The sequence below is a fragment of the Prinia subflava genome, chromosome 5 (assembly GCF_021018805.1).
Source record: "Prinia subflava isolate CZ2003 ecotype Zambia chromosome 5, Cam_Psub_1.2, whole genome shotgun sequence".
NCBI classification, from domain to species: domain Eukaryota; kingdom Metazoa; phylum Chordata; class Aves; order Passeriformes; family Cisticolidae; genus Prinia; species Prinia subflava.
Window position 1 is genome coordinate 40,520,630 of NC_086251.1, and position 13,766 is coordinate 40,534,395.

Below are 13,766 nucleotides of genomic sequence, written 5' to 3' on the forward strand. Positions count from 1 at the left end.
TTACATTGCAGGTTGGAAAATGCTTACACAGGCAAGTCATACAGTGTTAATGGACATGTCCCCAGTTAAGTGCTGACATACAGGTGAGTATAGCATTGTCACTTCTTTACATTTCAATTAATAATCAAAGCTCCATGGATTTCTTGAAGTAGAACCTTCGTCACCAGATCAAACACTTCCACCTTGGCCTGGTCTGTTACAACTTTGTTACAGGCAAGAACCTGTGCCATGAATGCTTTCACTGGCAAGACTGTTACTGAGATGGTGTTTCTTACTTCCTGATGCTTCCAGTTCCTGCAAAAATTGCCCTGCTCGTTTGGATAACATTGCTTATTAAAAGTTTAATCAGAAATCAGTTTTGAAGCTGAGGGGTTAGCTGCAGAGTAAATGGTTTGTTTAAAGCCACAGAAAAAATGGATTGTTTGAAGTCACAGAGCAGTGAAGCTCTGACAGCAGTGGTGACTCCACGTGCTGCACTGGAGCTTGTGCTTTCCCAAGAGGTTACTTGAAGAGCACTGCCAACTAAAAAGCACCTGGTGTTCTGTGCTCAGAAGGAAATGCCATTGTATGGGCACAGCCTTCCTCAAAAGAAACAACAAACTGAAAAATCTATGGGCTCACAGCTGCAGCCGGGGACATTGCGAAACATGAACAGGTGATAGTTCTGCTTTATAGTGATTGTGCAAGAGAGGCCAGCACTCTGCCTTTTGAAAGCACCATTTTACAGCATTACCTTTCTGCAACTGTAGGTACTATTCCAAAAGTGTTTTATCTAAAACCAGCCTTTGTAATTGTTTTCATTTCAACACAGGTTGCATTGCCTGTCATAGGGACTCAGTACATGCAGAGATGGCCTCACTTTTCCCTTGAGCATGAATTCTTGGTGGCTTTTATTGTTCTTCTTATAGTTACTTTTTCAAAAAGACTGGAAACTAGAAATGAAAATCAATTGCTTAACTGTTGAACATTCTGTGCTTGCTCTCTGAGAACCAAATGAGCAGAGGTTTTATATTGAGATGTATAGATATGTTTATATGGGTGCATGTTAGGTATTTAGCTTATTTTTTTAAAAAGTGAAGTATTTTTTTATCATTGTTTTGTGTAAAGCTGTGGATGACACAAATGTGCCTTGGGAAATCCAGTAAAATATCTTCCTTGAAGTGTCACATTTTTTCCTCTATTTGTATTTTTCATATTCTCACCTTATCACTTCACTACTTAGTTCTAGCTGCTTATTTTCCATGATAGCAGTAAGACAAAAAGATTGATGCTGTTTGGTACAGACTAGCACTTTTAAAAATGATCCTTTTAAATCTAGTAGAACAATTAGTGAGAAAGCAATAAACACCAGGAGGGAAGCTGCCACTTCAGCTTACACCAGTTGGACTTTATGCTGTGTCATTAAGAGTTGCTTAGTAGGTAATCTGTAGTGCCTGTTTTATTGGATTAGCAAAAACAAGAACAGTGTTTAACCCTTGTACCTAAAGTGAAAATTACCCTATAAAGCTTTAATCAAAAGCCTAGTGCTAAATAACATTACTAAATTTGGAAAACCTGTAGAAATACTGCAGAAGATGATGACAGGTGGGATTGCTTGCTGTAAAAATGTTAAAAGCCATCTAAAAAGGAGAAAATTGGAAAATTTCTCAAATTTTAGATCTCTCTAATGTTTGCATGTTACCAGAAAAAAAAGGGAAACTCATGGGACTTAGTGACATGGGACTTCATCTGCCACTCAGCAGCTTGTACAGTTAGATGAGAAGGAATCAGTACAGGAACTGTATCCTCAGAAGTGTTGAGTGCTGACCTAAATCTGCTTTTTCTTGAGATCTGTGCACAGCCCTCCCTGGTTTTACTTGAATAGCTATTCTCAAGCCTTCTCTGTCAGGCTTGCTTTTGAAAATGGATTTATTGGTTTGGTGTTTATGTATGCATGGACATGTGTGCTGTTTCTCTAGCAGCCTGTCTGTTCCCTTCTCCCACCCCAGTCACCCCCCCTCCAAGACAAGCACCACCCTGTGAGGTTTGGGTGGTGGAGACAGCTTCCAGCAGAGGCTGATTGTGCTCTCACTCCTTTGTGTGCCCTTGATCAGAGTATCTCCCTCAAAAGCCCCTGGGCTGCATGATGGCCTCCCTGACATGGTGCACCATCCTGTGGTGTCTGGTCTGGGCAAAGCTCCCAATCTCCCTGTTCCACCATACTCATCTCTGCACCTGAGCTTTTGTGCTTGCACCTGAGCTGCTGCAGCAGGGTGGGGAGCCAGGGCAGCCCTGGCTGTGTGGCTCCTTTCCCAGTGTCCCATCAAAACAGGGCTTTTTATTGAGTAAGTCAAGCGAGACCAGCTCACCTGGCTGCTGCTGTGAAGCTGGCAGCTGGCAGAGCCCCAGTTCCCATCTCCTGGTTCATGGTTCAACTAATACATTATTCCTTGGTGTGCAAAAGGAACAAGCTTTTGCTATCAGCTAGACATACCAGTCTGTCCTGAGTGACCCCAGGGCCTGTTTCATCCTTAAGGCTGCTCTCCACAGTCTCTCTGTGCATCGCTTCACCTTCTCCCCAGGTGGTGCTGGGTCTGCAGCACAGCGCAGCTCTGTGCACAAGGGACAGAGGAAGGGCTGCCTTCTCCAGATGAAAGTCAGTTCTCTCAAAAGTGGTAATTGTACTGTAACCTGGATTAATCTGTCCTCCAATGCATATAGTGGGACAGCAAATACTGAGTTTTCATGAACAGGGGCCACTGCCTCACCAAGAGATACTTATGTGGAGAGCTGCCCTGATGTCAAATAAGCATCTGAGATGTGTATTTTAGGGAAGGACCCTTTCACGAACATTCGTGTGAGCTGGGAACTTCTAAGCTGGTTCAATTGCAGTAGACAGGTGCAAGTCATTAAATGGGAGAAAAGAAAAACCAGATATGTTTTATTGTCGGTTTCCCCCAAGCTATTTTGGCACACAGGGCAAACATTCACTAGGAACTTCTTCAAGCTCTAATTAGCTACACATGAGTAATAAGAGCTCTTACAGTAAGTATTAACATAGAGGAGTACATGACGGTTCTCAGGCCTTGCCAGCTTAGTCAGTGGGGTCACATCTCCCTCTTTCGGCAGCTGCAGCCTGGAGGCAGGAATCAGTCATTTTAAATATTTAGCAGCCTCTGCTGCTGTATAGCTGTGTGGATTTGGTGTGTTGTTGTGGATGGGCTAGCAGTGCATCTGGAAATGTAAAAGGATAGCCCCAAGGATTTGTTCCCAGAAGAAATAGTTACAGGTGCCTGTGGGCTTTTTGCATATACCACAATAATTTGGATAGAGGGAAGGAAAGAATTTTTATTTAAAGAGGAAGCTCAGCAGTAGTGACTGCACTACTCAAATTGCTTCCTTGGCTAATTAGTGGGAAATGGTGAAGCAAGAGCCCAGCCAAGCCAGGGAGTCATGATCATAGTCTCTCTGTGGGCAGCAGCTCTCCCTTCTCCCCTCAGCCCTCCAAGCAGATCCACTTTTCCAGTAGGAATTTGTCTGTGATGGGCACCCATTAGGCTTTATCTGAAAACTAGCTTCTATGTCGTGGGTACGACTAGAATGTAAATGACATTACACACCATACCCTGCACAGCACAAGTACTGAAACCTTAATTTCATAGAAGCATAGAATATGCTGAGTTGAAAAGGACTCATCAGGATCATCAACATTCAACTCCCCTCTCTGCACAGGCCTCAAGAGTTACACCATGTGCGTGAGAGCATTGTTCAAATAATTCTTAAACACTGTCAAGTTTAGTGCTGTGACCACTTCCCTGCGGAGCCTGTGTCTGTGCCCAACCACCCTCTGGGTGTAATCTTTTCTTCATATCTAAACTAAACCTCCTCTGACTCAACTTCAGGCCATTTCCTCAAGTCCTGTCACTGGTCACCAGAGAGAAGAGATCAGTGCCTGCCCTTCTTCTTCACCTTCTGAGGGTGTTGGAGACACACAACCAGGGTTGCCCCATCCCAGGTGCGGGGTCTGGCACTTGCCCTTGTTCAGCTTCATACAATTGGTGACTGCCCATCTGTCTGATTTGTTGGGGTCTCTCTGCAGGACCTCTCTGCCCTCACGGGAGTTGACACTGACAGACAGTATTCTTAGTATTCTTTTGAGTCCTGAGTCCAAGTCATTAATGAAGATGTTGAAGAGAACTGGAGACCTGCAGAACCCCACTGGTGACTGGACAGTGTGGAATTCACACCCTGTTTCCCTCTCACTTCAGGCTCCATTGCCCCTAGAGTAACTCCAGCTTTCCCTACCTCCCAGCAGATGTACTGCCTTCTCCATATCAGTACTTCTGTGACCTAGATAGGAGGGGAGGCAGTGTGAGCTCCTTTCCAAGGCTCTCACAGGAGCATAAGGCTTTTAGATTCAGCTCACTTCAGCAGCAGAGCTGTGCCTGTCTGAGTGCAACCCCCTTGCTTCCAAACAGACAAGTGGCCTTGGAGGAGGCAGCTGCACCCCAGGCTCCCCAGACAGGATCTCTGCTTGCAGGAGGACCATAGGGTGACAAAAAGGTGGGTAGATTCTACCTCTGTTGACACTTTGGTAGTCTCTGTCACATTTGGCTAAAGGTAGACAGGTGTTAAAAAGCTGCCAAAGATCACAAGTGACCTGTGATCTTGAGTCCTTTGTAGAGTCTCTCTAGCCATGCTGTGGGGATCTCTTTGCTTGTTTTGTTTTGTTTTCAAGGTTTTGTTTTGTTGTTGTTTGTTGAGGGAGGGGGGCTTTTTTGGGGGGGGGATGTTTTTGGGTTTGTTTTTTTGGGGGGGCTTTTTTTGTTTGTTGGTTTGGTTTTTTGTTTGATTGTTTTGGGGGTTTTTTTGGTGGTTTTTTTTTTTTGTCTATTTTGGGGTTTCTTTAGTTTGTATTTTTTTACTTCTTTGTTAGGTGGAAAATCTACATGGGCAAATTGAAACCATGGATACTAGTAGTGAGACATCATAACAGGTACAGGATAACTGATGCCAGATGCTGTTTGTTGTGGCCATACTGGCCCACATTTCACAAAAAACAGTGTAATACACAACTCTCTAGTTCCCACTTGTAATTATATGGCAACCACTGGTGCAAAAATACTGCTGCAAATAGTCCAGTCCTGTTAAATGTCTTTACTAATGATCAGGTTGTGGAGTCCCTCCTCACTTGGAGATACTTAAAACCCCTCTGACATGGTCCTGGGCAGCCATCTCTCAGTGGCCCTGCTAGACCAGGGGGTTTGACAAGATGACCTCCAGACATCTCCTACAGCCTCAGCCACTGCATGACTGTGATTTGGGGCACTATCTCGATCCCCCACCTGCTGTTTTACTGACATGCATGGACTTGCATGTTACCACAGGAAGCAAGAAACTGCTACCCCCACCAGGAACTCTGTGTAAAAAGGCTTTGTGTCAGCAGGATGCCTCCAGTAAACCTGTGCCATATGCTCCCTTACTATTTAGCCATGGACAGATGAATTTGCTGACTCTTCCCTGAGCCAGACTATTATATCCCTTTCCAGCAGCTTTGGTTTTGCCTGTCCAAAGCATTACTTAAGCTCTGAGGTCATTTTTGTCTGCAGAAATGGCACAGTCATGGTACCACCAGCAGCATCCATCCAATGTTGTACATTTGGGTCCAGCACCCTGAAGCTTTGGCATGTGTCTGCCTCTAGCCCCTCCCACTCCTGATTCTCACAAGTTGCACTTCAGAGCAGACTAACTGTGAGGCATTGGGGTGAGGGGCAGGTTTAAAGGAGCTGATGTTGGTTAGTGGGGCCTGCTTGACCACATAGAGATGCTGGCAGAAGGGCTGCCCTTTTGCTGCAGTGTTATTTTTCCCAATAAAAAGCAAGAAACTCCTAGGATAACTCTTTAGAACAGACATTATCAAATAGGTCATAAGGATGTAAAGGGGTAACTTAAACAATTTGTTTATTTAAAAAGGAATACAGTAAATTTGTTGTTGGAGTTGTAAAATATACAAACTTGGAGAAATAAACTTAAAAAAAGAAGCAGGAAATCTGGCCACAGTTGTGATGGGGGGAACCACTGTCAAACTTCCCCTATTTCAGAGCTCCCCATTGTGTCCTGATGTTACCACCTCTTTACTCCTATGGCTGCATTGCCTGTGGATCACCCCATGTGCTCCTCTGATGCTGGAGCTGTGATTCTCCTCTCAAGAGTCACCTGCTGCACTCTAGTATCAGCTGACACCTTACAGGACAACCAAAATTACCTTGGCCTTTTCCCAGTCATCTTCTCCCTGAGGGTTTTGTGTGGGTATTTTGTTGCTCAGCACTGCCCTCCCAGTGCCCTCATGCCGTGCCTCTGTCAGGACTCCCTCCTCCTCACAGCCTTTTCCTCTCCACTGCCACCTCTGTCAGGATTAGAGAGCCCTTAACACAAAACGTTTCACCGTGCTCCATCAGGTAGAAAAGCAATCACTAAATCTTGGCCACAGGGTAAAGATATCTCCTGGAGTTTACAACCCTTACAGCTATGGGGTTGTAGATGTCAAGGCCCAGCTCTTCCCCAGTTTGTGTTAAAGCCACAAATCCCAAATTTGGATGCCAAATAAAATTCTCTTCTTCCACCAAGGGCAGCGTGCAGAACAGAGATGCTTGGGGCAATTTTGCCAGCAGCAACACGGTGTGAGGGAACGTGTGGGTGTTTAACGTGGAGCTGTCCTCCCAGGTGATGGGCTGGTGGAGGCTCTTTGGAGTGCCAAGCTGTGCTGGCTGTGCACCCTGCTCTCCCCCAGCATCCCAAAGAACAGTGCTGGGGAGCACACCCCTGCTTGGCCACAGCACACAGCTGCATGGTGGGGGGTCTTGTCTAACAGCACAGGGGAGGTGGAGGAGTGTGTTATTCTTGCTGGCTACAACAAACATAGTCTTTACATATTCCAGACAGGAACAACTATCCCCATGGAGTGCTTGAAATGCTGGAATTCACCAGCTGTTTTCTTTGGACACTGGTGTGCTGTATCTGGACAGAAACTGAGTCATGCTTTTGGACTCACTACATCCGCTAGTCTGCTGTGCCAAGGAAACTTTGCCCACTACTAGGACCTCTTCCTGTTTTATAAACAGCAAGGCTGTTTGCCCTTGTTTGTGACCCTCTGGAAGAGAGAATGAAGGCGGCTCAGCCAGGGTCATGGGGAGAGCTGGGGCAGGGCAACTTCTCAGGCTCCAGCCTGATGGCCTCATCTCTGTCCCTCCCTTCTGGTAGTCCTCACCAGTTCTGAGCAGCAAAATAAAATACACAGCATAAAATCCCAGCACATGAGGCAAGTGATAAGCCTCACCAAAGGAGCTGTCTTACAGGGAGCCCATGGCCCTCAGAGAGAGAATACCCCAAAAAACTCATGCAGTACGGAGTGCCCATGAGGACATAGCACATGATGGCTCCACACGTGACCCAGGGCTGCTTTCACAGAGACTCAGCTGTGGAGCAGTTCCTGGGAGCAGCCGGCAGCTTTGAACCCTTCTGGGATGTCACTGTCCAGTTTGGAAATGATTTTGTAAATAGGTTTCTTCCAGGAGGGGTCGGCATCCTTGCCTGCCCTGACGGCACTGAAGAACTCCTGCAGTGTCAGGCTGGCCACCTCCAGGAAGCGCCCTGGCACCTGCAGCAAGACAGGCATCAGCCAGTGACAGTACCGTGTCACGGTTCCTCCTTACCCCTGCAAATGCCACCACCCCCTCCCCCAGATCCCACGGCTCACCTCAAAGTCATTCCCCTTGTTATAGTGCATGTTGAGGGCACGGAAGAGCTCTGAGTCCCGGGAGACCTGGAGAGTGCAAGCATCCACAACACCCTCCAGCAGGGCCTGCCGGGCAAACTTCTCCACCTGGATGTAGTAAAACTCACGGAAGTTGCTGAACCACTTGATGAGCTGGGAGGTGATGCAGCGGCTGAACTGGTGGGGACAGAGCCAGAGGATGGTGTTATACCAGCTTGGATCCTCCCTACCCTTGAGGCCCTGCAAATCCAGCCATGCACTGCTGGAGTGGCCCAAACCCAGCCCCGCCCCACGGCAATGACATCAGAGTGTCCAAGGCATTCTCCACACTGAGATTCGGATCCCAGCTGCCCTGCAGTGGGAAAGCACATTCATGGTGTGCTTTAATCTGAATACCTCAGTTGCACAGAGTGAAGAGCTGACAGCCCAGGTCTGCCACAGCCCTGTGCACCTGCTCCTGGGCAGCCCATGCTGAAACAGGTGCTGTCCCCCATCTCCTGCCAGCAAGGCAGGGGGACACAAGAGAAGCCCTTTCCTCGTGGTTCTCCATGGAGTCCTGCCCAGCACCAGCTCTGGCTGCTGCTCTTTTACCTGCACATCGAGGAAGTAGGTCTTCAGCAGAGTGGAGCTGGGGTAGCGGGTGAAGAAAAACATCAGCTTGGCCTTCTTCAGGTGCCCGGGGGTCAGCGCCTCCTGCATCTGCCTTGGGGTCAAGGAAAGCCTACACATAGCACACCCCAAGCTCAGCATGTCCCTGAGCACCCCCCCTGACACACACATGCCCCGTGCCCACGATAGCCCCTCATGGCCTGTCAGTGGGGCAGAGGGAGTTCATCCTTGGCTGGACAGCCACTGGATTTTCCCTTGAGAATTGCTGAGGATTCCCTAATGCTCTCCACAGCACTTCATGGTTTTGTGAGAACCAGAATTTCCATGAGACATCTGTTCATTGTTTAGGATGACAGGACCCCCAGTATGGCCCAAGAGCAGGCTTGGTAACTCCTGGCTTATACTCACGGCTATGCTACAGCATCTGACCAACCCTGAGGAGTGGCAGTGGCCCTCTTTTCCTGCCCACACCTTTTTAGCCCCTGTGGAGCAGCAGGGTCCTTGGACTTGCGGAGACCGACAGGGGCAGTGCCAAGCTGTGGCTCCAGAGGACAATGGGAGCACATTCCGCAGGGACCTCTGGCTGCCCCCAAAGGATATATGGGTCGAGGCAAAGGGTGCTCCGTCATTTGCAGCTGGCAGCTCACTGTGGCCATCCCTGCCAGCTGGCAGTAGTGCCAGGCTGTCCATGTTGGCAGGGCTCAGGGGCAGGGGGTGGTGCTGCTGCTGTCTCACGATCGATGATCTCAGTTTAACAGTTCCCCAGTGCAAGTTGAGGGGCTCTGGACAACCCCTCTCCAGAGCAGATGGGCTCTCATGAGAGTCACTGCCCCAGAGGCTGTGCTGCCTGTAGCCCAACAGCTGGCTCAGCAGCTGGCTGTGCTGGACAGGGGTGGCTGAGCCCAGTGAATAACCCATGCTGGGTACCCGAGAGGATTTTCTGACCCCCTTTGAACTGAAGGAGCCAGCATAAGAGCCCGGGCTCTTCCCTGGAGCTCCTGGCAGTGTCTCAGCCTGGGGTGAGCCCAGGGAGCCTGGTGCATTCATGGGAGATGGCTTAACAAGTAGCTTTCTGCATTTCCCACCAGCAGAATTCTCTCTCCTGGCATCTGGCCCCAGCATTGGAAGGCTGTGGTGCTGCTTCTGGATGTAGCTGTCTGCCTTTGGCCAGACAGTCTTCAGGACAGAGTCCACTACCTGGGATGTCACCACAGCCAGCTCATGCTTCAGTGCCTGTGAGAGCACCCTCACTGCCGAGGGCAGGCCACCCGCATCACCTCTGTCCTCAGCCTCCTCCAGCCCACACACCTCCAGGATGCTCCCCCTGAGAGGAACTTTGTGTGGGTTGGTGGTGTCAGTGGCACTGTCCTTGTTCAGTCTGTCTTCAGGCTTTCCAGGCAGTGGCTGCACTTTCTCAGAATCTTCCTGGGTTTGGGCAGCATCCTCAGAGTCACAGACTTGATAGAACTTCTCCTGAAGCCACCTCAACTGCTGCTGTAAAAAGCAAAGCTGCTCTTTCATCTGCTGGCAGCCCTTGGCATGGGAACTGCCCCCGGTGGGAGCCACTCGTCCAGCTGCCCCCACACCCTGCTGGGGCACCCTTGTCTTCCTCTTGTTCTCCTGGGTCATCTCACCAGTTCTCTCCCTCTCATGCCTGACAGCCACCTCTGGGCTCATGTCAAATGCTTGAGGGGTTGGTGGGAGGCTCATGCCCTGGATGATGCTCTCCACCCTGGCCCGCTTGGCCCGTAAGTGCTGGTCACAGAGCTGCTCCCGTGGGTGCTGGCTGGAGAGCTGGTCCCCATCACCAGCACGGGGCACAGGAGCCGGGGCACAGGTCCTGGGAGAAGCCAGGGCTTGCACTTCTCCAGGACATGCACCACATTTGTAGTCATGAGGCAAGGCCACTGCCTGAGAGGAAGCAAAAAGGATGGTGGGATCCAGGTTCCTGCCAACCACTGTGTGGCTGAGGAGCTGTGGTATCAGGGATGCACTGGGGGAAGGCAAGTGAGAGTCACTCTGGAAACAGGGCTCCAATTTCAGCCCCTGGCCATGCCCTGAAGTGACACAGTCTCTGTCCTGCTCAAAGCCAGTCCTGCTGTCCATTGTATCTTCTTCCTGCCTGGACAGACTGGCAGGCTTCCCAGATGTTTGATGTTTCAGCCTGCTAATGGTGTGGAACTGGAGAAAGAGCAAGAAACAGGATCTCATACAGCAGTTTTCCAAGCACAGGGCCAGAGATTTTTTCCTCCCAGATTTCCATGGCATCCCTGCTTCCCTGCAAAAACTATTTCACCAGAGAATGACCCAGGCAGAAACCTCCAGGCACTGCAAAAACTGTGAGCAGACTGTCAGATTTCACAGGACAGCAGCAACGCTCTGGGCACTGCCACACCTCCCACCTGCCAGCCAGGCATTCATCATGCCCAGAGTACATTTCACCTGCTTTGTGCCCGGCAGTGCCTGGCAGCACAAACTTCCCACATCACCAGCTCCGTCTGTACCAGAGGCACTTGGAGAAACTGGCCTCAGGGCTTGTGGACTCAAGTATGAGGGCAGGGAGCACCAGGCAGAGCCCTCTGCCACGTACACCTGGGCAAAGGGGTGGGCTTGGGTGCTCCTGGGTGCTGGCAGAGCCATGGGCGCTGCCGGCCCCAGCAGCTGCCAGCAGAGCCCCCAGGGCACCAGGATGGGTGGCAGCACTTGGTGGCTGGGCCAGCACGAACAGGGTGGTACAGTAGGGCACAGAGGGCTAAAACTGCCGTGTGACCTGCTGTGAGCACGATACACTGAGATGTTCAGGCTAACACAACATGGGGTTCCTAGGTGCTTGGCAAAACACTGAATAAAAGAAATGAGGATGGGGATTAACAGGGAAGAGAAAAAAATACTGAGACAGCAGCCCCGGGCTTAAAATTGTTATGCTGTCTCCAAGCAGGGATCCACCCCCTCCACTCATCCCTGCTTACACAGCTTTACAAAGGAAGGTGTAAAGCATTGTATCCTGGGCAATTACATAGTAACTGTCCCTGTGCTGTGTTTCTTCCTTATCCATATTAATTAGCAGTAGCTTTGCATCACTAAATTAGGACAGCTCTTGTCTTTTCCAGACTCCTTTAAAGTCTGAGATTCTTTTGCTATTCCCAGAAATGCCTGATCATTTTCAACACCATCAGTCTCCAGTCCCTGTAACTGCTCCACACCAAGTCCTCCAGGCAGTGTAGAAAATGGGTTTCTTCTCAGTGGTTTTTAGATGGTTGCCTTTCTTCAAACACCCATGAATTCCAGGCAGGTGTCTGGGAGAGCTCTACCTTTTGCAGAGCCGTAGTCTAGATAAACCAAGTATTTTCTGGTTTATCTGACACCACATGTTGCTCTGTGTTGTCTCCCCACCTGTCCCGACCATTAGGGTTTCATTTTCCTGAGAGTCTGCTGTAGGGTCTTTCAAACTGCTCAGTTTATCCACAGCCAGCACAAGGCCGGGGTGCCAGCAGCTCTCAACATCATGCCTTGCCCCTGTTACAAGCTTCACCATTGCCTGCAGCTGCCTCTCATCCTGTCGCCTGCACCCAACGAAGTCACACACCAAACATTGCAGTCATAGACTCCATCCACCCTTAATCCTTTCTTTCCTCAGTGCTGGGGTCCTGTAACCTCACTTGTTTTTCTACAGAAACACCTTCTGACGCTTGCTCACAATTTCTCTATCTGCTGCGCTCAACAGCGAGGTCAGGAGTCTCCCTGTAGGCCGTGCTGAGGCTTCCCAGCCCTGGAACCTGGGTGGTACACCCTTTATAAGCAGATAACTCAGGGCTGGCAAGGTGACCTCCACTTGCTTAAGGTTTCCAGCACCACCGTTTTTCTTTGGAGGTTTGGAGGGAGGGAGCAGAGCCTCCTGTCCCAGGCCGTGGCTGCTTGCTGTGGGTGGCCTTGGCTCCCCGCCACAGCATCGCCGGCACCGCAGGACCAGGAGATGCTGCCCTCAGCAAACTCCTGCTGATGCAGCTCTTTCCCCGCAAAGTTAACGTGTGTGCTTTGGTTCCTACTCTTACTGGCAGCTTTCACTAGTGCCACCCTCCAGAACACTAAAGAGCAGCCGAGACTCCTCTTACCTGGAGAAAAAGACAGGACCGAAATGAAGATGCTCAGAAGAGGAGGGCAGAGTGCCTTCGCCGAAACTGAAGCCAGCCCACCTGGGCTCCCCGGGTGCTCCTCGGTGGGAGAGCCGAGCACGGGAGCAGCGTGCAGTCCCTCCAGACGGCAATTCCCCCCAGAGCCTTCCCCGGCCGCATCCCTCTGGCCGCTGCGGGGAGCGCGGTGCCCGCGGCGGCCCCGGGAACGCGGGATGCCGCAGGGGCAGCGCCGCGCGTCCTCCCGCTGCGCTCAGGGCCTTTAAAGAGGGAGTGGGGAGGCCGGAGGCAGCCAACCAGCTGGGAACGACTTCTGAATATGCAGATGGACATCCAGGAGGTCAGGTCCAACACCAGCGTCCAGCCACCTTCCCTGCTGTCTCCCTCTCATAGCCTCTGGAGCCAGACAGGCAAGGGTTATCAGGTGCTGTGGCTGCCCAGGTGGGCAGAGGCCCAGAACAATTTTCCCCTGGAATTTGGCCAGAAACCCCATTCAGGACCCAGGATGATGAACTGTTGGTGAGACCACTCAAATAGGCTGACAAGCAGTGCCACAGGCAAGGAAGGAGCTGGCCCAGATCCCACCAACTACCCATCTTCCACGGAAAGTGGCCAGGCATTTCCGACATCCTGCACCATGGAGGCACAGAGGCATTTTGGCTGTTCTGGAGGTCTGCAGCACAGGGCATGGCCAAAAAATGGGACAACAGAGGAAACGCAGCAACACAGAGTCCCTCACTTGTTGCAGGGAGCTACAGATACAGCAGCAGCAGAGCTGGCATCACTCCCAGCTGAGCACATCCTGACCCCAGCCCCAGGACAAACCTACCTGCCCTGGCAGCACATGTGGCTGTCAAACACTTCTCATGAAGGAGCTGTGGGTGGGTGGGCAAAGTCTAGCCATGCATGCCACTCCTGGGGCTTTGCTTCCACATGCTTACTGAGCGTGGCAATGCCTAGTGTATTCATTGGGTGGGCAGGAGACTGTGGTTAAAAGCAGTCGACATCAGGTGATATCAGGTTCAAGGATATTAGCCTTCAAAAGACAAATCACAGAGAAATCCCTGGCAGAGAGCCTTTCTGGCTCAATTACCTCTTATTAGAGCAGTCAGCTCATCCTCAAAGCCTCAGAGACTATCCCCTGTTGATTTTTATTCAACATCTTTCCTTTGGAAATGATCTCATATTTTAAAGCTTGGAGTTTACCCTTCATATATTATTAAACAGTGGCTAAATTAAGTACATGAGCATAACCCATTCTTGGGTCCTTGAGA

At 50.3% G+C, this 13,766-nt stretch overlaps 2 protein-coding genes across 2 annotated transcripts; both read right to left on the minus strand.

The window, feature by feature from the left end:
* Positions 1 to 2,762: 2,762 nt before the first annotated feature.
* On the minus strand, positions 2,763 to 8,718 carry LOC134550607 (prospero homeobox protein 2-like). The gene is made up of 3 exons (XM_063397346.1): positions 8,345 to 8,718; positions 7,736 to 7,930; positions 2,763 to 7,636 (listed from the first exon to the last, which is right to left on the minus strand). Exons 1-3 carry the CDS (start codon positions 8,531 to 8,533, stop codon positions 7,451 to 7,453), a joined length of 570 nt encoding a protein of 189 aa, XP_063253416.1. The 5' UTR covers positions 8,534 to 8,718; the 3' UTR covers positions 2,763 to 7,450.
* A 54-nt stretch (positions 8,719 to 8,772) lies between these two features.
* Positions 8,773 to 10,650, minus strand: LOC134551482 (prospero homeobox protein 2-like). The gene is made up of 2 exons (XM_063399143.1): positions 8,927 to 10,650; positions 8,773 to 8,844 (listed from the first exon to the last, which is right to left on the minus strand). The coding sequence occupies exons 1-2, from the start codon at positions 10,628 to 10,630 to the stop codon at positions 8,773 to 8,775; spliced, it is 1,776 nt and encodes a 591-aa protein (XP_063255213.1). The 5' UTR covers positions 10,631 to 10,650.
* Positions 10,651 to 13,766: the final 3,116 nt, after the last annotated feature.

What these genes read in the sequence shown, in the direction of transcription:
- LOC134551482 (XM_063399143.1), bottom strand. Translation starts at nt 10,630, where the DNA reads ATGCCATGGAAATCTGGGAGGAAAAAATCTCTGGCCCTGTGCTTGGAA. An exon ending in GCCAGAGGTCCCTGCGGAAT is followed by an intron (nt 8,845 to 8,926) that starts GTGCTCCCATTG and finishes GCTGCTCCACAG; the next exon opens with GGGCTAAAAAGGTGTGGGCA.
- LOC134550607 (XM_063397346.1), bottom strand. Translation starts at nt 8,533, where the DNA reads ATGTGTGTGTCAGGGGGGGTGCTCAGGGACATGCTGAGCTTGGGGTGT. An exon ending in CCTACTTCCTCGATGTGCAG is followed by an intron (nt 7,931 to 8,344) that starts GTAAAAGAGCAG and finishes TGTCCCCACCAG; the next exon opens with TTCAGCCGCTGCATCACCTC. An exon ending in ACAAGGGGAATGACTTTGAG is followed by an intron (nt 7,637 to 7,735) that starts GTGAGCCGTGGG and finishes GTCTTGCTGCAG; the next exon opens with GTGCCAGGGCGCTTCCTGGA.